A 22,796-nucleotide genomic window follows, 5' to 3' on the forward strand; every position below is an offset into this window, starting at 1 on the left:
ACACACACACAAACACAAACTTTTTTAGCTATTGTGCTGGCAAGTGGAGAGGATGATAATCATATGTTAATAAATAGATGACATTTTAGAAATTAAAGTGGTCTTAATATTCTTGGAAACAAGGTTAAGTTCGTAAAACATTCACTAGCAACCATTTTTTTCATTTAATACATTAATAAATTATTTCATGATAAAGTTATACCAAAATTTCAACCAGTATCTAAATGACCAGGTATTCTAAATTAATGGTTTCTATAACAATAAGAATTTGCTTTATGCAAAAGGTTTCTAAAAATAAATTGATGAATAGAAACTGCTCTTTATTTTTTTCTATAAAACGCCTTGCTGAATCTGCAAAAAGTTATATTAAAAGGAAATAGAACTTTGCAGATATGTCAGAAATCCTCAGCTGCTGCACTTGATTGACTCTGCCCTGGGGAAAGCAAACCACAACGGTGGAAGAAAATTACAATCATCCCAGAGGTTAGTTGTCTCCTTTGTGTGCTATTTTATTCACACTTCTGCCTTTCCCTTTAGGAATCCAAGACTTTCTTGTAGACTCCTTTTTATTACAAAAGGAAGGGATTGATAGTTATCATTTCCACTTGGTTATTTAAGTCTTTGTTAACTCTTTGAGCCCTGGAACAGAACATATTTGGTATTAGGAAGCAGATGTGAAGACCCTATTTTGGGAAGAGGTAGAGTTTCTCCTCATTCCAAATAGGTCTCTTATTCCTGGCAGGGGACAGGTGGGGACAGGGGACTAGCAGAACCTGGACTGAGGTGAGGCACATGATGCACTGAAGGTGAAGAATTTAAGGAGATGCACTTGTTCTGAGGGTCATAAACTTGCACGATCCTTAGAGTGCGTTAGGGGCTCCTAAAATTTTGTGCACTCGCTACCTCACTTGCCTCACCCTCGTCCTAGCCCTGAGGCCCAGGGACAGGAAAGGCCTAACTTACTCTGTATGTTCTGCTCCCCATGGCTGAATGCAGAGACATTTGCAGCCTTTGGACATCACACAAATTACAGGCTACATTTTCTTTCCTGTGCCTTTCCCCCCAATGTATAATGTCAGGTCTTTCTTATAGCTTTGTTTCATGTTTTGTAAGTCTCCCAGACTCCTCTTATGTCCCTGTAAGGTACAATGGCTGTTCTTCCAGTGTTAATAATATATGCATTTTGAAATCTCATCCACATTATCTGACATGGCTCCATACTTCCCCTTCTATTTCAGTTTTAATGTGTTGTGTCTTCTTATAATGAAGGATATTAGGGAAATCCAAACTTTTTGTTAACAGAGAATATTGTATCCCTCTTGTTATCTAAGAGAGTTGAAATGATGCTTGTCACCTTGTTATTATAAGACTTTCATCTATTTTATTTTAGTTTTTTTTAATTTTTAAATTTAATTTTATTTTTTTATACAGCAGGTTCTTATTAGTCATCAATTTTATACATGTCAATCCCAATTGCCCAATTCATCACACCACCATCCCCACCCCGCCGCGGCTTTCCCCCGTTGGTGTCCATACATTTGTTCTCTACATATGTGTCCCAACTTCTGCCCTGCAAACCGGTTCATCTATACCATTTTTCTAGGTTCCACATACATGCGTTAATATACGATATTTGTTTTTCTCTTTCTGACTTACTTCACTCTGTATGACAGTCTCTAGATCCATCCACATCTCAACAAATGACTCAATTTTGTTCCTTTTTATGACTGGGTAATATTCCACTGTATATATGTACCACAACTTCTTTATCCATTCATCTGCTGATGGGCATTTAGGTTGCTTCCATGACCTGGCTATTGTAAATAGTGCTGCAATGAACATTGGGGTGCATGCATCTTTTTGAATTATGGTTTTCTCTGGGTATATGCCCAGTAGTGGGATTGCTGGGTCATATGGTAATTCTATTTTTAGTTTTTTAAGGAACCTCCATACTGTTCTCCATAGTGGCTGTATCAATTTACATTCCCATCAACAGTGCAAGAGGGTTCCCTTTTCTCCACACCCTCTCCAGCATTTGTTGTTTGTAGATTTTCTAATGATGCCCATTCTAAGTGGTGTGAGGTGATATCTCATTGTAGTTTTGATTTGCATTTCCCTAATAGTGCTGTTGAGCAGCTTTTCATGTGCTTCTTGGCCATCTGTACGTCTTCTTTGGAGAAATGTCTATTTAGGTCTTCTGCCCATTTTTGGACTGGATTTTTTGTTTCTTTAATATTGAGCTGCATGAGCTGTTTATATATTTTGGAGAGTAATCCCTTGTCCATTGATTCACTGGCAAATATTTTCTCCCATTCTGAGGGTTGTCTTTTCGTTCTGTTTATGGTTTCCTTTGCTGTGCAAAAGCTTTTAAGTTTCATGAGGTACCATTTGTTTATTTTATTTTTTTATTTCCATTACTCAAGGAGGTGGATCAAAAAAGATCTTGCTGTGATTTATGTCAAAGAGTGTTCTTCCTAGGTTTTCCTCTAACAGTTTATAGTGTCTGGTCTTACATTTAGGTCTCTAATCCATTTTGAGTTTATTTTTGTGTATGGTGTTAGGGAGTGTTCTAATTTCATTCTTTTACATGTAGCTGTCCAGTTTCCCCACAACCACTTATTGAAGAAACTGTCTTTTCTCCATTATATATCTTTGCCTCCTTTGTCATAGATTAGTTTACCATAGGTGCGTGGGTTTCTCTCTGGGCTTTCTATCTTGTTCCATTGATCTATGTTTCTGTTTTTGTGCCAGTACCATAGTGTTTTGATTACTGTAGCTTTTCATTATAGTCTGAAGTCAGGGAGTCTGATTCCTCCAGCTCCGTTTTTTTTCCCTTAAGACGACTTTGGGTATTCTGGGTCTTTTGTGTCTCCATACAAATTTTAAGATGATTTGTTCTAGTTCCATAAAAAATGCAATTGGTAATTTGATAGGGATTGCATTGAAACTGTAGATTGTTTTGGGTAGTATAATCATTTTTACAATGCTGATTCTTCTAATTCAAGAACATGGTATATCTCTCCATCTGTTGGTATTGTCTTTAATTTCTTTCATCAGTGTCTTATAGTTTTCTGCATACAGGTCTTTTGTCTCCCTAGGTAGGTTTATTCCTAGGTATTTTATTCTTTTTGTTGCAGTGGTAAATGGGAGTGTTTCCATAATTTCTCTTTCAGATTTTTCATCATTAGTGTATAGGAATGCAAGATATTTCTGTGCATTAATTTTGTATCCTACAACTTTACCAAATTCATTGATTAGCTCTAGTAGTTTTCTGGTGGCATTTTTAGGATTCTCTATGTATAGTATGATATCATCTGCAAACAGTGACAGTTTTACTTCTTCTTTTTCAATTTGTTTTCCTTGTATTTCTTTTACTTCTCTGATTGCCATGACTAGGACGTCCAAAACTATCTTGAATAACCATGGAGAGAGTGGACATCCTTGTCTTGTTCCTGATCTTAGAGGAAATGCTTTCAGTTTTTCACCATTGAGAATGATGTTTGCTGTGGGTTTGTCATTTATGGCCTTTATTATGTTGAGGTAGGTTCCCTATGCCCACTTTCTGGAGAGTTTTTATCATAAATGGGTGGTGAATTTTGTCAAAAGCTTTTTCTGCATCTATTGAGATGATCATATAGTTTTTATTCTTCAGTTTATTAATATGGTGTATTACATTGATTGATTTGTGTATTTTTGAAGAATCCTTGCATCCCTGGGATAAATCCCACTTGATCATGGTGTATGATCCTTTAAATATGTTGTTGGATTCTGTTTGCTAGTATTTTGTGAGGATTTTTGCATCTATATTCATCAATGATATTGGTCTGTAATTTTCTTTTTTTGTAGTATATTTGTCTGGTTTTGCTATCAGGGTGATGGTGGCCTCATAGAATGAGTTTGGGAATGTTCCTTTCTCTGCAGTTTTTTGGAAGAGTTTGAGAAAGATGGTTGTTAGCTTTTCTCTAAATGTTTAATAGAATTCACCTGTGAAGCCATTTGGTCCTGGACTTTTGTTTGTTGGAAGATTTAAAATCACAGTTTCAATTTCATTACTTGTGATTGGTTTGTTCATATTTTCTATTTATTCCTGGTTCAGTCTTGGAAGGTTATACCTTTCTAAGAATTTGTTCATTTCTTCCAGGTTGTCCATTTTATTGGCATAGAGTTGCTTGTAGTAGTCTCTTAGGATCCTTTTTATTTCTGTGGTGTCTGTTGTAACTTCTCCTTTTTCATTTCTAATTTTACAGATTTGAGTCCTCTCCCTCTTTTTCTTGATGAGTCTCGCTAATGGTTTATCAATTTTGTTTATCTTCTCAAAGAACCAGCTTTTAGTTTTATTGATCTTTGCTATTGTTTTCTTTGTTTCTCTTTCATTTATTTCTGCTCTGATCTTTATGATTTATTTCCTTCTGATAAGTTTGGGTTTTGTTTGTTCTTTCTCTAGTTCCTTCAGGTGTAAGGTTAGATTGTTTATTTGAGATTTTTCTTGTTTCTTGAGGTAGGCTTGTATAGCTATAAACTTCTCTCTCAGAACGGCTTTTGTTGCATCCCATAGGTTTTGGATCATCGTGCTTTCATTGTCATTTGTCTCTAGGTATTTTTTGATTTCCCCTTTGATTTCTTCAGGGATCTCTTTGTTATTTAGTAACGTATTGTTTACCTTCCATGTGTTTGTGTTTTTTATGTTTTTTTCCCCTGTAATTGATTTCTAATCTCATAGCGCTGTGGTCCGAAAAGATTCTTGTATGATTTCAATTTTCTTAAATTTACTGAGGCTTGATTTGTAACCCAGGATGTGATCTGACCTGGAGAATGTTTCATGCGCACTTGAGAAGAAAGTGTAATCTGCTGGTTTTTTATGGGATGTCCTATAAATACCAATTAAATCTATCTGGTCTATGGTGACATTTAAAGCTTCTGTTTCCTTATTTATTTTCATTTTGGATGATCTATCCATTGGTGCAAGTGAGGTGTTGAAGTTGCCCACTATCATTGTGTTACTGTCGATTTCCTCTTTTAGAGATGTTAACAGTTGCCTTATGTATTGAGGTGCTCCTGTGTTGGGTGCATATATATTTATAATTGTTATATCTTCTTCTTGGATTGATCCCTTGATTATTATGTAGTGTCCTTCCTTGTCTCTTGTAACATTCTTTATTTTAAAGTCTATTTTATCTGATATGAGTATAGCTACTCCAGCTTTCTTTTGATTTTAATTTGCATGGAATATCTTCTTCCATTCCTTCACTTTCATTCTGTATGTGTCCCTAGGTCTGAAGTGGGTCTCTTGTAGAAAGCATATATATGGGTCTTGTTTTTGTATCCATTCAGCAAGCCTGTATCTTTTGGTTGGAGCATTTAATCCATTCACATTTAAGGTAATTATTGATATGTATGTTCCTAGGACCATTTTCTTAATTGTTTTGGGTTTGTTTTTGTAGGTCCTTTTCTTCTCTTGTGTTTCGCACTTAGAGAAGTTCCTTTAACATTTGTTGTAGAGCTGGTTTTGTGGTGCTGAATTCTCTTAGCTTTTGCTGTTCTGTAAAGCTTTTGATTTCTCCATCGAATCTGAATGACATCCTTGCCAAGTAGAGTAATCATGTTTTTGGGTTCTTCCCCTTCATCACTTTAACTATATCATTGCACTCCCTTCTGGCTTGTAGAGTTTCTGCTGAAAAATCAGCTGTTAACCTTATGGGAGTCCCCTTGTATGTTATTTGTCATTTTTCTGTTCCTGCTTTCAATGATTTTCTTTGTCTTTAATTTTTGCCAATTTGATTACTATGTGTCTCAGCATGTTTTTCCTTGTGTTTATCCTGTATGGGACTTGCTGTGCTTCCTGGACTTGGGTGGCTGTTTCCTTTCCCATGTTAGGGAAGTTTTCAACTATAATGTCTTCAAATATTTTCTCTGGTCCTTTCTCTCTCTCTTCTCCTTCTTGGACCCCTATAACACGAATGTTGTTGTGTTTAATGTTGTCCCAGAGGTCTCTTAGGCTGTCTTCATTTCTTTTCATTCTTTTTTCTGTATTCTGTTCCACAGCAGTGAATTCCACCATTCTGTCTTCCAGGTCACTTACCGTTCTTCTGCCTCAGTTATTCTGCTATTGATTCCTTCTAGTGTAGTTTTCATTTTAGTTATTGTATTGTTCATCTCTGTTTGTTTGTTCTTTAATTCTTCTAGGTCTTTGTTAATCATTTCTTGCATCTTCTCGATCTTTGCCTCCATTGTTTTTCCAAGTTCTGGATCATCTTCACTACCATTATTCTGAATTCTTTTTCTGGAAGGTGGCCTATCTCCACTTCATTTAGTTGTTTTTCAGGGATTTTATCTTGTTCCTTCATCTGGTACATAGCCCACTGCCTTTTCATCTTGTCTGTCTTTCTGTGAATGTGGTTTTCATTCCACAGGCTGCAGGATTGTAGTTCTTCTTGCTTCTGCTGTCTGCCCTCTGGTGGATGAGGCTATCTAAGAGGCTTGTGTAAGAGGCTTGTTTCCTGATGGGAGCTACTCGTAGTGGGTAGAGCTGACTGTTTCCCTGGTAGGCAGAGCTCAGTAAAACTTTAATCCACTTGACTGCTGATGGGTGGGGCTGTGTTTCCTCCCTGTTGGTTGTTTGGCCTGAGGCAACTCAACACTGGAGCCTACCTGGGCTCTTTGGTGGGGCTAATGACAGAGTCTGGGAGGGCTCATGCCAAGGAGTAATTCCCAGAACCTCTGCTGCCAGTGTCATTGTCCCCATGGTGAGCCACAGCCATCCCCCGCCTCTGCAGGAGACCCTCCAACACGACCAGGTAGGTCTGGTTCAGTGTCCCCTGGGGTCACTGCCCCTTCCCCTGGGTCTTGATGTGCACACTACTTTGTGTGCCCTCCAAGAGTGGAGTCTCTGTTTTCCCCAGTCCTGTCAAAGTCCTGCAATCAAAGCCCACTAGGCTTCAAAGTCTGTTTCTCTAGGAATTCCTCCTCCCGTTGCCGGACCCCCAGGTTGGGAAGCCTGGCGTGGGGCTCAGAACCTTCACTCCAGTGGGTGGACTTCTGTGGTCTAAGTCTGTGAGTCACCCACCCAGCAGTTATGGGATTTGATTTTAACTGTGATTGCGCCCCTCCTACTGTCTCATTGTGGCTTCTCCTTTGTCTTTGGATGTGGGGTATCTTTTTTGGTGAGTTACCGTGTCTGCCTGTCGATGATTGTCCAGCAACTAGTTGTGATTCTGGTGTTGTCAGAAGAGGGAGTAAGAGCATCTATTTGTACTCCGCCATCTTGGTTCCTCCTCCGAAGACTTTCATCTTAAAAGTAAATTCTGTCTGTATTTCTAACATGTTAGGCTAGAATGTGCAAAAATATTTAAGAAACTTATTGAGTAATTTTTCCTGGAAGTTTATTTTTGAAGTAGAATCATTCTTCAAAGGTATTTTCATAGAATTTCCTGGCTTTTGATTCACTGTTATGATTTCATAAGTTAAAGCTATGTTGAAATCAATACCTTCATATCTTAATATGCTCTCAAAGATGTAAATATGAAATGTGTCTAAATATTTAGCATTCAGAGCTCTTAATTAAGTTAGTATTTACATCATTAATGGTTTCTATAACGTAATTAATGGTTTCTGTTTTAAGTGAAGAATTTCTTTTCATTAGTAACTCATGGGATTAACAGTCTGATGCTTTGACTTTGACATTGTGGTCACACCATCTTTAAATAAATAGAATATTCATTTTCTAGGTGGTAGAGAGTTTAATCTATTAATCTGTTTACAAAAGAAGATACTGTTAAGCAGAATATAATTAATCATTGGATATTGTGATTAGGGAATCAGCAAGATGCAGAGGCAACAACATGGTTGTGGAATCTTCTTTTCTACTCTAGGGAATTCTGTTAAGTAGCTGGATGATATTAGATTTCTCCTTACCTGCTTGTCAACTGAGGTAAATGGTAACACTCTGTTCATTATAGAAATGTAACAGGGGTAAAAGGGAATGTAACAAGAAATGTGAGAGCAATAATAGATGCTATGAAGAAGTTAAATGCTTATTACTTTAAAAAATTTAGCTTTATATTTATATTACTTTTGTGAAAGTAATATTACTTTTTAAAAGTAATATAACTATTTTATAAAGGTAATATAATTACTTTTCAAATAAAGCTATTTATTTTTATTTCATATTTTCTGGTTTTATTTAGAGTTGCCTTATTCCCTCAATGATGAAATGTTGTAACTAAATCAGTTACCACAGTTATGTCAGCAACCTGAGATTGTTATTATTTTGCGGGAAACCCCCCCCCCTTTTTTTTTCTTAGTAGAAGGAAATCTACTTGACTATAGAATGTACTGTCGGTAGAGACTGTGGACCCCCTTTTACCCACCTACTGGAGATTTTAAATAAGAAGCTATTTTTTTAAGACAGTGGTTAATTACATTCATTTTCAAAGATACAGAATAAACTCTAGGGGGATTTCTAATCTTAGGCTGACTTTCAGTATTTTATTAACAGATTTTCAAGTGAAGTACTATTGTTTCACAAACATGAATGGTGAAAGACTATTAAAAATTTTTTTACCTTACAAATCTGTTCCATTAGCAATCAAGAATTAACACTTTAAGTTATGCTTGCACTTGAAGGATAAATTATTGGTTATTGTTTCCCCAAATAGAAATCAGATGGTTTTGTAATACTAATTACAGAGAGAGTGATGGGTAGTGGCTATGCTCTTTTCTTGTCTGTGAGCTGCACAGAGGAAAGGGAAGCTAAAACTCATAAGGGATGTAGCCAAGTGTTGGCTTCTTCTCTAGAATGAAGATGAATGGCATAAAAGACCATTCATTATCTGCTACTGCACACTCTCAATATGCAACATAGAGCTGCTGCTTTTTTTTTCCTGAAGACATCATTAATGTCTTTATGTCTAGAGCCGTGGTTCTCAGCTGGGAGCAGTTTTGTCCCCCAGGAGACATTTGTCAATACTTGGGAACATGTGTGATTGTCACAGCTGGAGGGAGAGGGGGTGAGTGCTCCTGGCATCTAGTGTATAGAGGCTGAGGATGCTGCTAAACATCTCATAGTGCACAGGACGTCACCCCACAACAAGGAATTATCTGGTGAAAATGTCCATAGTGCTGAGCTTGCTCTAGAAAAACTGAAGAATTTGAGGTAAGAATAATTGTCTGAAATTATTTAAATGAATACAAAGTTGTAAAAAATTGGATCTCAGCGTTGATAGCTAGCAATGTTACTTTAGAAAAGCCATTTGTTAATAAGGTATGATGGTTAAGGGCAAATTGAACTGCTGCTTTTTTTGTTTTGTTTTGTTTTGCCATACGCGGGCCTCTCACTGCTGTGGCCTCTCCCGTTGCGGAGCACAGGCTCCGGATGCGCAGGCTCAGCGGCCATGGCTCACGGGCCCAGTCGCTCCGCGGCATGTGGGATCTTCCCGGACCGGGGCACGAACCCGTGTCCCCTGCATAGGCAGGCGGACTCTCACACTGCGCCACCAGGGAAGCCCCTGAACTGCTGCTTTTTAAAATTCTTTTGTTGGCAGTGAAATGAATTTAGGTCGTTTGGGGTTAGGGACATTAAACAAGCCACTCACTCAGCCTATGGTTAATTATTTTTTAATTTAATTTTAATAAAATCTGGTATGATCTCTTTTACTTTTAATTGCATATGAATTTTCTGGTCAAAATACATATACAATTCATATACAGTTCCAGATATTCAAAGGGAAACAAGAGAGTTTAATAAGTTACTTCTGGAATTAAAGACAAACAAAAAGCCAAGTAGGTAGCTTTTATACATATCTTAATATTCTTAATGTTTTTTTTTGTTTGTTTTCATTCTAAGTATTCTAAGAGACTCTTAAAACTTACCATATGTGTGAAATGTCTCCAACCTAAAAACTGAAGAATTCTTGATGTGAGTCTTTTTCAGGCTCACCTTGGTCTTCGTTAGAGTTATTTTCCCTATTCCAGCAATGACCTCTAGTATTTCACTTGTAGTTTTGGTTAAAAATAATCATCTGTTCCTATGTGTACTATGGAGAAAGTGAACAGGTGTGTTTATGGTTGTCACTTGTTCTGTTCCTTCTTACATTTTTAATATGTTGCTCAAAAGTGTCACCATCAAATTCTTGTTACTAGGAACCAGGGCAAGTAGCAGTATATGCTGTGGAAGGGTCGTCAATTCTGACTTAATTCTTCCTAAATAATCCTCAAGATACTGTCCCATTTGAAACCTGATGCTGTCCCAGCTAAGAAGCTATATCGTATCAAATAGAATGAATAGAAGGAGGGAAAGTGTTATCAAACTCTTGTGTTTGATGTTAGAAGGCCTGTTTAATGTAGTTAGACAGGAAGTTTAATGTAGTTTAATGTAGTGCACAGGAAAAGCATGCACTGTAAATCTGAGAACAAGACATTGTATATGCGTGTGTGCATTTATGTGTATTTGCCTATATGTACATAATTACGTGTGTACATGTATACATATATATGTATATGTATGTGTGTGTGTGTGTGTGTGTGTGTGTATACATTCAGATCATGTTGGTAGTAAACAAGCCTATGTTATAGTTTGAATTCTTCCTATGTACTAATTGCTGTAGTAGGCACTGGAAGTTCTGAGCTAGGAGTCAGTCTAAAACAGCTTGGCGTTGACTCCATAGTAAAATACAAACCAATACCCTGAATTTTATAGCTCTTCATAATAGTATCTCAATTTGCTTTTCAGTATTGTCCAATAATTCCTTGTATGACACACATTCAGATTTCTTTCTCCTTATTAATGCACATTTCATCTGAAGCGTGGCTGTAATACCATCTTTCACCATGTTTTTGACCATCATAACCCATGTGATTTAATTTCCTCTGAATTCTGACAGCACAGTTTTCTCTACCTCTAATACTCTTCCTCATATTGATCATTACCTTACTTTGTGTATTTATTATTAGAATCTAATTATCATTTAGGTGTTGTGTTTTTATTTCATTATGTAACTGCATAGGTCCTTACATAGCCTCATTTGTTTTTGGTTCAGAGTAGATATTGATTTTAAAATACAAGGAAGCCCTCGTTAAAGTAAGCATTCACATTCCTAGAAAAGCCTGACATGGTACCAGTGTCACTGTCCATTCAGTCATTCATGCCATCAGTATTTACTGAGTGCTCACTGCATGCCAGGCACTATACTATGTGCTGGACTGTACCAGTGAACAAAATAGGCAAAAGTCTCTGTCCTCTTGACACTAACATTGTGGTTAAGAGAAGTAGGAAATACATAATAAACACGATACTTATATGTTAGATGATGTTTGCATATGCTTAAAGGTAGCAAAATAGAAATCTGAAGCCATAAAAATTTCAAAGGTAGTATGGTGGGGGAGGGAGGTCCAAGAGGGAGGGGATGTATGTATACGTGTAGCTGATTCACTTCATTGTACAGCAGAAACTAACACAACATTGTAAAGCAAGAATACCCCAATTAAAAAAAAAAATTGGTTATTGGGGAAAAAAAAAAGGAAGGGGGCTGTAATTGACCTAAAATGAAGTTGTAGACTATCAAATTTGATTCTTTTATTGATATTAATATAATGCCTTTCATCTTATGAGATGAGTGCTTATATCTTCATAAATTTACGCAAACTGTATTGGATTAATATATTTCAGCAGTTGATGTTGGCATTCCTTTTTTACCCAACTGTTAGCTGACGTAACTGGCAGTATCATAGAGCTAATGCATTTTAAAAGCTTGACTTTTGTTTAAGAGATTGCGTTATTCACTTTTTTAATCAAAGGGGAAGGGGAGAGAGTTTGAAGAGCTTAGGGGTTAACTAGGAAATACTGCAAATTTTTTATGGCAAAGTTCACTTTTTAAAATTCAGCTAATTTTCAAAGGAGGAAGGTAGGTGTTGGTTTTTTTCTTTGCTTTTGGTAAAATAGATTCCAATATCAATTCAGATTTAGTGTCACTAGTTACTCTTTACCTTAGATAAAGGACTCTTCCCATATCTCAACATCTTTCTGTGTTGGCCAGCTTAGATGATGATGAGATGTATGGTGAATTAAAAGAAAGACTTTACTTTTGAATCGTAAAATTTCTTAAGGGAAATTTCATCCTTGAAAGTGACCAAGAAAGAAAATTATATCATACTTTTGTGTTAATGCATCTATTAGAAACAACACTTTCTAAGTTGCTAGGGAACATGTATTTCAAAAGCCCATGGAACACTTAGTAAAGAAAAGAAAAAAAAAAAAAAGAAACCATCCCACATTGCAAAGTTCAACTAAAAGTAAAACTGATTTTGTGAATATCTAAAGCAGTTGAGGGGACAGTGAATCTCTTTTCCTGCCTGCATTAGTATTGAAGTTATATGAATTTAGCCAATAAAGATGGTGAAGTTAGAATGATGATGAGGGTTATATTGTAACATTTTCTCTGAATCCCACCTTTCATTACTATAAGGTGGAATCATATTTATTCACCCAATTCATATATATTTTTGTACAGTGTGCCATCTATGCTTTATATTTTTAGCTCTTCTGTCTAAAATTTCTTTTCAGAATCCTATACAATTATGAAGGTTATAATGGGAGTCCTGAGATAATTTCATTATATCATAAAGTCTAATGGAAATTGTACCTTTCTCACGATAGAGCTCATTTTTCATTTCAGTGAAGTGAATCTCGTGACTAATGAAATGGACATGCAAAGTAGTAATTAATATATAATGTTAATCACAACTTACAAAAATGCTTCTTAGCATTTTTAGTTTTATGGCAGAGTGAATCACTTGGGGAGTGTATCATAGAACTACCCATAAAAGAAAAATAAAGGTAGTACATTTAAGGGAACTCAGGAAGAGCCTGGGTTTCAGCAAGAATTCAAGGCATTTAGAAGATAGATAGTTTGGGCAGTGGAAGGGAAGGTCCCGAGCCAAGGCAGCCCCAAAGGCTGAGTATTGTTTGCCTCTCAGCTGGGGGCTCTTCACAGCTAACTCACTGTGTTAGTTTTCTCTTGTTAGCGTGACAAATTACTATATATTTATTGACATAACACAGATTTATTATGTTACAGTGCTATAGATCAGAAGTCCTTTCCTTAGCTCATGGCCCCTTTCCTCCCTCTTGAAAGCCAGCAACACAGGCTGATTTCTTCTCACGCTGCCATCTCTCTGGTTTTCTCTTGCATGGTTACATTTCCCTCTTCCATTTTTAGGACCTTTGTGATTACATTGTACTCACCAGGACAATACAGGATAATCTTTTTAAGCGCAGCTGATTAGCAAAACTTCTGCAAACTTAATTCCCCTTTGCCATGTAACAACATAGTCACAGGTTCTAGAGACTAGGATGTGAGTATCTTTGGAAGGTCATTATTCTACCCACCACAGCCGTCACTTACGTCACTCAATAGCATCTGAAGACTGTTTTCCTTCTTTCCTCTTTTCACTTTTGATGCTGCTTCTGCCCTTGATCCATCCAACTGTCATCCTATGGTGAGAGAATCTGATTGGTTCAATATATTATCCTTGCTTATATGGACCCTTTGGACCTGACTCCTCACAGGCCATTAATTCAGAAATTAGCTGCTTCAAGGTCTGACATGCCCTGATACAATGAGGTAGGGGCCAAGGGCAAGGTCTTACATTAGGATATTGCTACCCATTTGTAAGGAAACTCCTGTTTCATCAGGGACTGTCCAAGGAGAAACGTCCTTCAGAAAGATGGCAGAGGTCTTGATGGCTTGTCCAGGACAAGTTCCATTGGAGGGAAGTAAATGTAAAAGCACTGAGGGAAGGGGCTGTCAAAATTTTCATATTTAAAATTTAATATGCAGAAATTTGACTTTGTTTCTCTTTAGGGAACTTAACTTACCATGGGCTGCCATTCTCTCTCCCAGGAGGGGAAAAAAATTAGTCTCAGCATTTCAAGGTTAGTCTCTTTCAGTTTAAAACAGCCTCTTGTGGTCAATTATGTATTCAATAAATTATAAGTTCCAACTCTCTTTCAATATTCTCTGATTTTCTTAACTTTTCTCCTGGGCATCTGGGTGTAAGGAGAAACTTATGTGGCAAGATATCTCTTCTGTTCTCTTGATACGGTTATTAATGTAATTGCTGCTAAGAACTTGGCCAATCTCTCCAGCCTGTGTAGGGTGCCTCAGCTATGGATGATTGTCACCATCGTCCTTTAGCTGGACCTCTGCTTCCCACTGTCCATCTCTGTCTCTGCATTAGGATTCCCCCTGACCCCACACCGAGATGGTCTCCTAGCAGACATACTGATCCTTAATTCTCAGCTACCTTTCTTGTTCATCCTAAGGGGCTTTCCTATTTCTCTACATCCTGCTGAAGCCAAGGAAGGTCCTGGGGCTACAGTGGCCCTGCAGACTCCCTTTACCTAAATGTGACACATTATCATGTCACCTGCTGCTCTAGGCAGTGGTGTGCTCCTGAATGATGTGAAATGGGATTTAAACTCCCTCCACTCTGATATTCCAAAGCCTGAAACCTACTGTTCTCACTAATACAGTTTGTTAATTAAAGGTATTTTTTAGATTTCTTAAAGTGAGTAAATGATGTATGTGAAACACCTCAGAGTAGCTGCCTGGATGTGATTGCTAATATAATCATCTAGGTCATCCAAAACTTGGAAGCCTATCTAGCTTTTAGTAAACACCTCTGGGGTATTGATACTATTTCATGGCATAATTCCATGGTGTAATACTAAGTATTATGACTTCTGAAACATTTCTTTAGCTATGTTTACTAAGCGATTATATCCATGAGTGATGTCACTTTTTAGATATTACATTATGAAGTAATTTTTAAATGTATTATTCTGAAAAACCATGAACTTATTTAGAGCAAAGAGACTTAGAAAGAAGTTTCCAGTGAAAAGGGTAGGGAAACCACAGTCTCTGTTTTCATCCCGGCAAAACTTGGCCTGTGAATTTAGTAGTGAAAGAACATTAAAGCCAGTTAATTAAGATTGTAGGAAAGAAGGAATGTACAAGCAACAGGTATTCTTTTTGTCAAAACTAGTGTCAAGGGTGGCAGTGAGAAGGTTTGAACTATACAAAAAATTAAAGCATATTAATATACAGTCAGGAGGAAAAAGATCCTGTCTTGAATTCTCTTTATGTGCTGCATTCTTTCTAGTAGAAGAAATGGAAGCCAATGTCACATAACGTGTGAGGAGTTGGCATGTGATTTGAATTGAGCTCTATCTGGTGCCAGAAACTCACATTATTTCCACCATGCTGTTTTTCTTGCAGGAAAAACATAGGGTAAAATGGTAAAGCAGATAATTAATTTTTTAAAAAGGAAAAAAAAGCTAGGAAGAGGAAAAGAAAAGATACTTTAGACTCTTTAAAATATTCATATGTTAAGATGTTAAATATTGTAGAAATGTGGTTTATTTTAGTGGTGGAAAGAATTATAAATATCTGTAAATTATGGAAATATATCATCTTAAGCATCCACGTGAAACCTTCTACTCTGAAAATTGTTTACTAAACATACACCAGGAGACTTTTTGAGAGCCTTCACAGTGTCTCATGCAACAAAAAAGAATGTTGCATTCTTTGAAACCAGAAGCAAGGTCCAGTTCTTTTGGTGGGGGCAGTTATATGGTTCTAATTCATTTTTATAACAAAGAAAACATTTCAAATGTGGTTTTATACATAAAAAAGTAAACAGTAGGATATTTACATTGGGGATCTAGACTTAAGCTTCCTTTGCTTTATTTATTATAGTTTATTTGCAACCTAGACCTTATTTTTTATTTTCTATGCATTTAAAAATTACACTATAAACAACTTGTGAGAATATTCTGTATCTATTTGAGAAAATATACATATACTTGAACTAAAAGTGTTTCTTCTGATTTATAATTCATTCATTCTTTATAGCACCTGTAATGTGTCTGGCATACATAGATAATGACTAATAAATTCCATTAACTGTAGTATATAATGCGAAGTAGAGATTGTGCATCCTGAACTAATCTTTACCAACTCTCAATTCTATTCGAGCTCCTATACCACAGGAAGGAGGTTAGACTTCAGACAGAAATGGACAAGATATTAATGGTACAAAGCAAAGTGCCTTTCACACCAATTAGCTATATCCGTTTTGCTGCAAAGAACTAAATATCCTGGATCAGTTAAAGTGATGTTGAGGTTTATCTGTTTGTACTCCAAAATCAATTAATCTATTCAGGAGTACATGTTCCTGGATGGCATTTTAAGCTGAAATGAAAGAGGCAGCCTTGGGTTGGAGGGAGTTCTTCATGGATAACCTGGGTCTTTAAAAATAGGATTCAATAATCTACTCATCAGTAGAAGAAAGCAGAAGCAATCCAATAATATGCAGGAATCCTGAATGAAACTAAACATGGGAGTATTATATGACTAAGTTATTGTGCCTTGAATAATTGGAATGAAAACCTACAAGGTCAAAATTCAAACAAATGTGAGAAAAGCCTCACGGTTTGAAAAGGATAATTTTAGCAGTAAGAGTTTGATTGAAATCTGAAAAAAACTATTGATTAGTTTATTAATTTAATTATAGTTAATTGTTTTTAATTTATTAATTAAAATATTGGTATGTTTTTAATCAGTTAAATAAAAATGTATAACTTCATGTAAAACCAAAATACTTAAAAAAATAAATATTAGCATATGTATTTGTGAACTTTTTTTTTTTTTTTTTTTTTTTTTTTGCGGTACACGGGCCTCTCACTGTTGTGGCCTCTCCCGTTGCGGAGCACAGGCTCCGGACGCGCAGGCTCAGCGGCCATGGCTCACGGGCCCAGCCGCTCCGCCGCATGTGGGATCCTCCCGGACTGGGGCACGAACCCGTGTCCCCTGCATCGGCAGGTGGACTCTCAACCACTGCGCCACCAGGGAAGCCCTTTGTGAACTTTAAAGCCAGTGTTCAGCAGCAGCATCCATGCTCAGCTGGGAACAGGCTGTAGAACCTGTTGGTAGTAACACAGAATGCTGGCGTCATGCCAGTAAAAAGCAGGGTTGAACTGGTTTCTTCTTGTGCCTGGTTTCACTTCTCATAAGACGGTAGAAACCTGCCAGTCCCTGGCTTTCAAAGATGGTTTAGTCATGCATGTGCAACCCATCTGTTGGATGCATAAGGGATTTCCTTCTCAGCTCAGCCCTCCAGTCACAAACACAGTCACTGTTTTTTTTTTTTTTTTTTTTTTTCCCCTCCTTTCTTTAATTCTTTCTCTCTTGCCAGGAGAGTACAAGCTTGGTAAACCAGGTGCATCTTATTGCCACTCCGGGGAATTCCTTCCATAAACACTGACGTGAGCCAGAAACGTAGTTGTTTTCCTATTGCTGTGTAGCTTACTTTCAGTATAGTTTTATTTGGTGAGTTAAAAACAAAAAATTCAATTTCATAATAAAAATGTTTATACTATTACAGCTTTAACCAAACTTTAATGTAGAGCTCAGTGACCTTCCTCTTCTCTGTGAAGTGAAGCTCCCTGGGTCAGCAGGATGAACCTGAACAGGGGAGGGGTTTCATTCTCCGGGTCTCTCTTTCTGGTCATAAAGCTTAGCGGCATAGTCTTTAGCCTCAGTGATTGCAGCGAGGGAAAAAGTGCAAGTCTCCCTCATCACAGTATCGCGTTCCCCTTCCCCCGACCTTTGTTCACTGCACACATCCTCCAGATTTGACCTCCTGTGCTTAAATTCTTCTGTTTTCTAGAATGGCCTCCCTCTTTCTTTAAAATGCTGAAGGCAGTTAATACCAGGTTTTGAGGTTGGGGATACAACTTCAGGTCACAAAATTGCATACACAAACCACTGTGGTACAAGATGTTTTACAACCTGTTAACGTGACACACTATTTTGGTGAGGTTGTGGTCTTACAGCAAATTGATATTTATATATATATATATTTCAGACACACCTAAACTCAGAAAAGATCAAGATGAAGAAAGGAAAGGGATTGCTCTTCAAATCAGTTGTTTATGGTTTTAAATATATTCTAATGAGCATTTAGGAGCCAAATAAGCAATTAATGTTCTTATTAATTTTATTTTCCCTTCATACAGATTTATGAGAAATACCAAGATTTGTATACTGTGGAACCAAATAATGCACGCCAGCTGGTGGAAATTGCAGCCAGGGATATTGAGAAACTTCTGAGCAACAGATCCAAAGCCCTGGTGGTGAGTTTAAATTGTATCTGCTCATTTTATTATTTTCCATTTCTCATTTATTATTTATCTTTCATGTTTTATTTGGAGGTTTTCTTTAGTATGCTTTCTTTACCTGATAAACTGTTTTCAGTGATATGTTCATAAAAGATGAACTGTGAACACCAAATAATGAGTTAGCTTATATCTAATTATTAGTTTATTTTTTATATTAGGTGATTTAAATACAGAGAAATCGTAATTTAATTGGTACATACATCTTTTTATACATATATAATGTATGATGCATAATAATCATGTTTAAATAGATCATACAATGTAAAACCCATGAATATTGCCAGCATCCTTAAAGCTGCCTTTGTAGTACTTTCCTATCTCATCACCCTGCCTCCCTGCCAGAGGTAGCCAATACGCTAGACATTTCATTACTCATTTCTTTGCTCTCTAAAAGTAGCTGTACCTCACATAAATGTTTTGCTAAACATGTGTTAGCTTGCTTGTTTATCAGCTTTATTAAAATCACATTATGCTATACGTAGTCATCAGCCACTTGCATTCTTCTGTCAACATTATGTTTGCATGATTTATCTAGATGTTTGTGCTTAGCTTTGATTCATTTTTATTCATGGTAAAGTACTATTTTCTGAGGATATATCTTAATTTATTCATTTATTCTTTGCTGGTAAATTATTATTTGGATTGTTTCCAAATAGGTGCTACCATGAACAGGGTGGCTACATTTTCCTGGAACAGGTCTCCTGGTACACATGTGCAAGAATATCTGTAGGGTCAGTACATGATAGTAGAATTACCTGACTGTAGGGTATTCACAAACTCACCTTTATACAAGTATGACAATGACTTTCCCAAATAGTTGCATCAATTTAGACCTCCACTAGAAGTATTTGAGTCTGCATTGGTCCACATTCTGGCCGATAAGTGGCAATATCAGACTTCTTAATTATAGGTAACCAAATGGGTACCAAATGGTACCTCTGCTTCTTACTGATGAGGTGGACATCTTGTTTTATATTCACTGACCATTCTTGTTTCCTCATCAGTGACATATCTCTTCATACCTTTTGCACATTTTAATTGTATAAATTGATTTGTAAGTTATCTATTCTTGATGGTAATTTATTTAAGTTACATGTGATGCAAATATCTTTTTCCAGTTTGTGACTTGTCTTTTCATTGTCTTTATGGTATATTTTGATAAAGTAAGTTCTCAATTTTGATGCAAAGTCAACTTTAAAAAAATTATTAGTATTTTGGGGTGTGTTTTGTTTAAGAAAGGCTTCCTTACCCTGAGGTTAGAAATATTTTTTAAGTATTCTAAAGGTTCCATTTCTTTCAGATTTATTTAACCCACCTGAAGTTAATATTAGTACATAGTTTTTAAAAATAATTTTATAAATTTATTTATTTATTTTTGGTGGCTTTGGTTCTTCGTTGCTATGCGCGGCTTTCTCTAGTTATGGCAAGTGGGGGCTACTATTTGTTGTGGTGCGTGGGCTTCTCATTGCGGTGGCTTCTCTTGCTGCGGAGCATGGGCTCCAGGGTGCATGGGCTTCAGTAGTTGTGGCACGTGGGCTCAGTAGTTGTGGCTCACAGGCTCTAGAGTGCAGGCTCAGTAGTTGTGTTGCACGGGTTTAGTTGCTCCAGGGCATGTGGGATCTTCCCGGACCAGGCCTTGAACCTATGTCCCCTGCATTGGCAGGCAGATTCTTAACCACTGAGCCACCAGGGAAGCCTTAGTATATAGTTTTAAGTTGCAATACAAATTAATTTTTTTTCCAATCAGCTTTCCTGGGGCCATTTATTAAATAGTTTACCTTCCCCCAGTGAAGCCCATTTATCAAGCTGGTAGACACACCTTCAAACCATGTTCCTCTTCAAAAGGATCTTGAATATTCTTGAACCTTCATACTGTATCTAAATTTTAGATTCAGCATGCTATTATGCAAAAAAATCTTTACTGGGATTTTGAATGGTATTGCATTGACTCAGACCAAATTTGGAAGAATTGATATCATTATGATATTTTGTCTTTCTATTGATAAACATGATATTCTTTACACTTAGCTACCTTAATGCCATTTAATCAAGTTTAAAAATTTCTTCATAAAGTTCTTGTGCATCTTTTGTTAGAGGTAATGCTGCAGCTGAAGTTTAGCTCCTCTTATTCTACAGATCTCAGCACTGTTACAGGTGTTTGTTCCAGGATAACTCTGAATTCCCTGTTTACTTATCACTTACAGCTCAGATTTTTAGCTTAATGTATTATATATATATATCTTGGCACTCAGAAATTGTCCTTGTTTTGTTTTGGCCCTTATACATTTTTATGTTTCTTAAAATATTCAGGATATTGTTGAAATAGGAGGGGCCTTTGGAATGCCAGAAGTTGAAACACTTAATTTCTTTTTAATTGATGTATAGTTGATTTACAGTGTTGTGCTAATTTCTGCTGTACAGCAAAGTGGCTCAGTTATACACATATATACCCTTTTTTGAGTATTCTTTTCCATTACGGTTTATCCCAGCAGACTGGATATAGTTCCCTGTGCTCTACAGTAGGACCTTGTTGTTTATCCATTCTAAATGTAATAGTTTGCCTCTACTAACTCCAAACTCCCAGTCTATCGCTCTCCCTTCCCTCCTGCCTCTTGGCAACCACAGGTCTGTTGTCTATGTCTGTGAGTCTGTTTCTGTTTTGTAGATAGGTTCACTTATGCCATATTTTAGATTCCACATGTAAGTGATATCATATGGTATTTGTCTTTCTGTTTCTGACTTTACTTCACTTAGTATGATGATCTTTTTTTTTTTTTTTTTTTTCGGTACACGGGCCTCTCACTGCTGTGGCCTCTCCCATTGCAGAGCACAGGCTCCGGAAGCGCAGGCTCAGCGGCCATGGCTCACGGGCCCAGCCGCTCGGCGGCACGTGGGATCTTCCCAGACCGGGGCACGAACCCGCGTCCCCTGCATCGGCAGGCAGATTCCCAACCACTGCGCCACCAGGGAAGCCCAGTATGATAATCTTTAGTTGCATCTTTGTTGTTGCATATGGCATTATTTTGTTCCTTTTTATGGCTGAGTAGTATTCCATTGTATCTATGTACCACATCTTCTTCATCTGTCAATGGACTTTTAGGTTGTTTCCATGTCTTGGCTATTGTGAATAGTGCTGCTATGAACATAGGGGTGCCGGTATCTTTTTGAAGTATAGTTTTGTCTGGGTATATGCCCAGGACTAGGATTGCTGGATCATATGGTGACTCTGTTTTGAGTTTTCTGATGAACCCCCATGCTGTTTTCCATAGTGGCTACACCAATTTATACTCCCACCAACAGTGTAGGAGGGTTCCCTTTTCTCCACACCCTCTCCAGCATTTGTTACTTGCAGACTTTTTAATGGTGGCCATTTTGATTGGTGTGAGATGGTACCTCATTGTAGTTTTGATTTGTATTTCTCTAATAATTAGTGATGCTGAGCATTTTTTCATGTGCCTGCTGGACATCTGTATGTCTTCTTTGGAGAAAAGTCTATTAAGGTCTTCTATGAAACAATTTTTAAGAAATGTGTAAATGATAAGGTAAACTTTCATGACTGGAAGATTCAAAGCATTATTATCTTCAATTATGGATATGTGAATACCCTTTTAAAGCATCATTTATGGATGTAAATATGTTTTCATTAAAAGTTTATCTAATAGAAATTAGGTACTTTCTACTTAAGTGATTAATATTCACTAATGACAACTGAAAATGATTCCATTTATATTGATTTTTATCAGCTTACATTTTTTCTCCACATGTAGGAAGCAGGTAATCTGGACATCACAGTCCTTTGAAAAACATCATAGAATGAAGTAGGATGTATCTTGCCTTAATTGGATTAAAATGGGAGCCTAATGAGACTTTCTTTTTTATCATTTGGAACTGAAGATCTAGGCACCTGGTGCATTTTTGAGTCCTGTGCGATCAGTGACTATCTTAAGCACATGACGGCAGAATACAGAAAACACAATGACTAATTAAATGTAGAATTAGATTTTATGTGAGGGAGAAGGATTCATGTTTGTTTTCAAACTAGATTATTTATTTAACTTTTTTGATTCTATAAAAAAATACATTATTTGGAAGAGAAATATTTTGAGTCTAATTGAAAAACAGGTGCTGCATTGTATTGTAAATGAATGCAAGATGGCATTATTAATTTACTTCTATTTTGTTGGAGGCTTATACTCAGACAGACTTCTAGATTAAAGGAGCTTTAATTTATCTGGGTGGGATACCAATGTAATTACATAAATAAATATATTGGAAAATATCTTGAATATACAAATTTGAGGTAGATGATGAAATTTAATGCCAGTTAGATCTTACTGAGTGTTTACCAAGCAGCATTATCTGATTATTTCTCACAATAATGCTGTGCTCTAGACACCATTATTAGTCTCATTTTTCAGTGAGGAAGCTGGGTCTTTGAGGATTCCTTTAACTTGCCCAAGGAAATGTATTTAACAAGCAATGTAGGCCAGTGTTTCTCAAACTTTAATGTGCATTTGGTTCACCCCTGGCTCTTGTTAAAATGCAGATTTCTATTCAGTAG

At 36.8% G+C, this 22,796-nt stretch overlaps 1 protein-coding gene across 4 annotated transcripts in view; it reads left to right on the forward strand.

The window, feature by feature from the left end:
- CACNA2D1 (calcium voltage-gated channel auxiliary subunit alpha2delta 1) overlaps positions 1-22,796 on the forward strand; it is a 499,056-nt gene that overhangs the window by 96,967 nt on the left and 379,293 nt on the right. For all 4 annotated transcript variants that reach the window (XM_082632141.1, XM_082632142.1, XM_082632144.1 and 1 more), the window contains one exon: positions 18,074-18,190. In XM_082632141.1, coding sequence (XP_082488267.1) covers positions 18,074-18,190 — 117 coding nt within the window. The remainder of the gene's footprint in view (positions 1-18,073; positions 18,191-22,796) is intronic.

Source organism: Mesoplodon mirus, assembly GCF_964341445.2.
Source record: "Mesoplodon mirus genome assembly, chromosome: 9".
NCBI lineage: Eukaryota > Metazoa > Chordata > Mammalia > Artiodactyla > Ziphiidae > Mesoplodon > Mesoplodon mirus.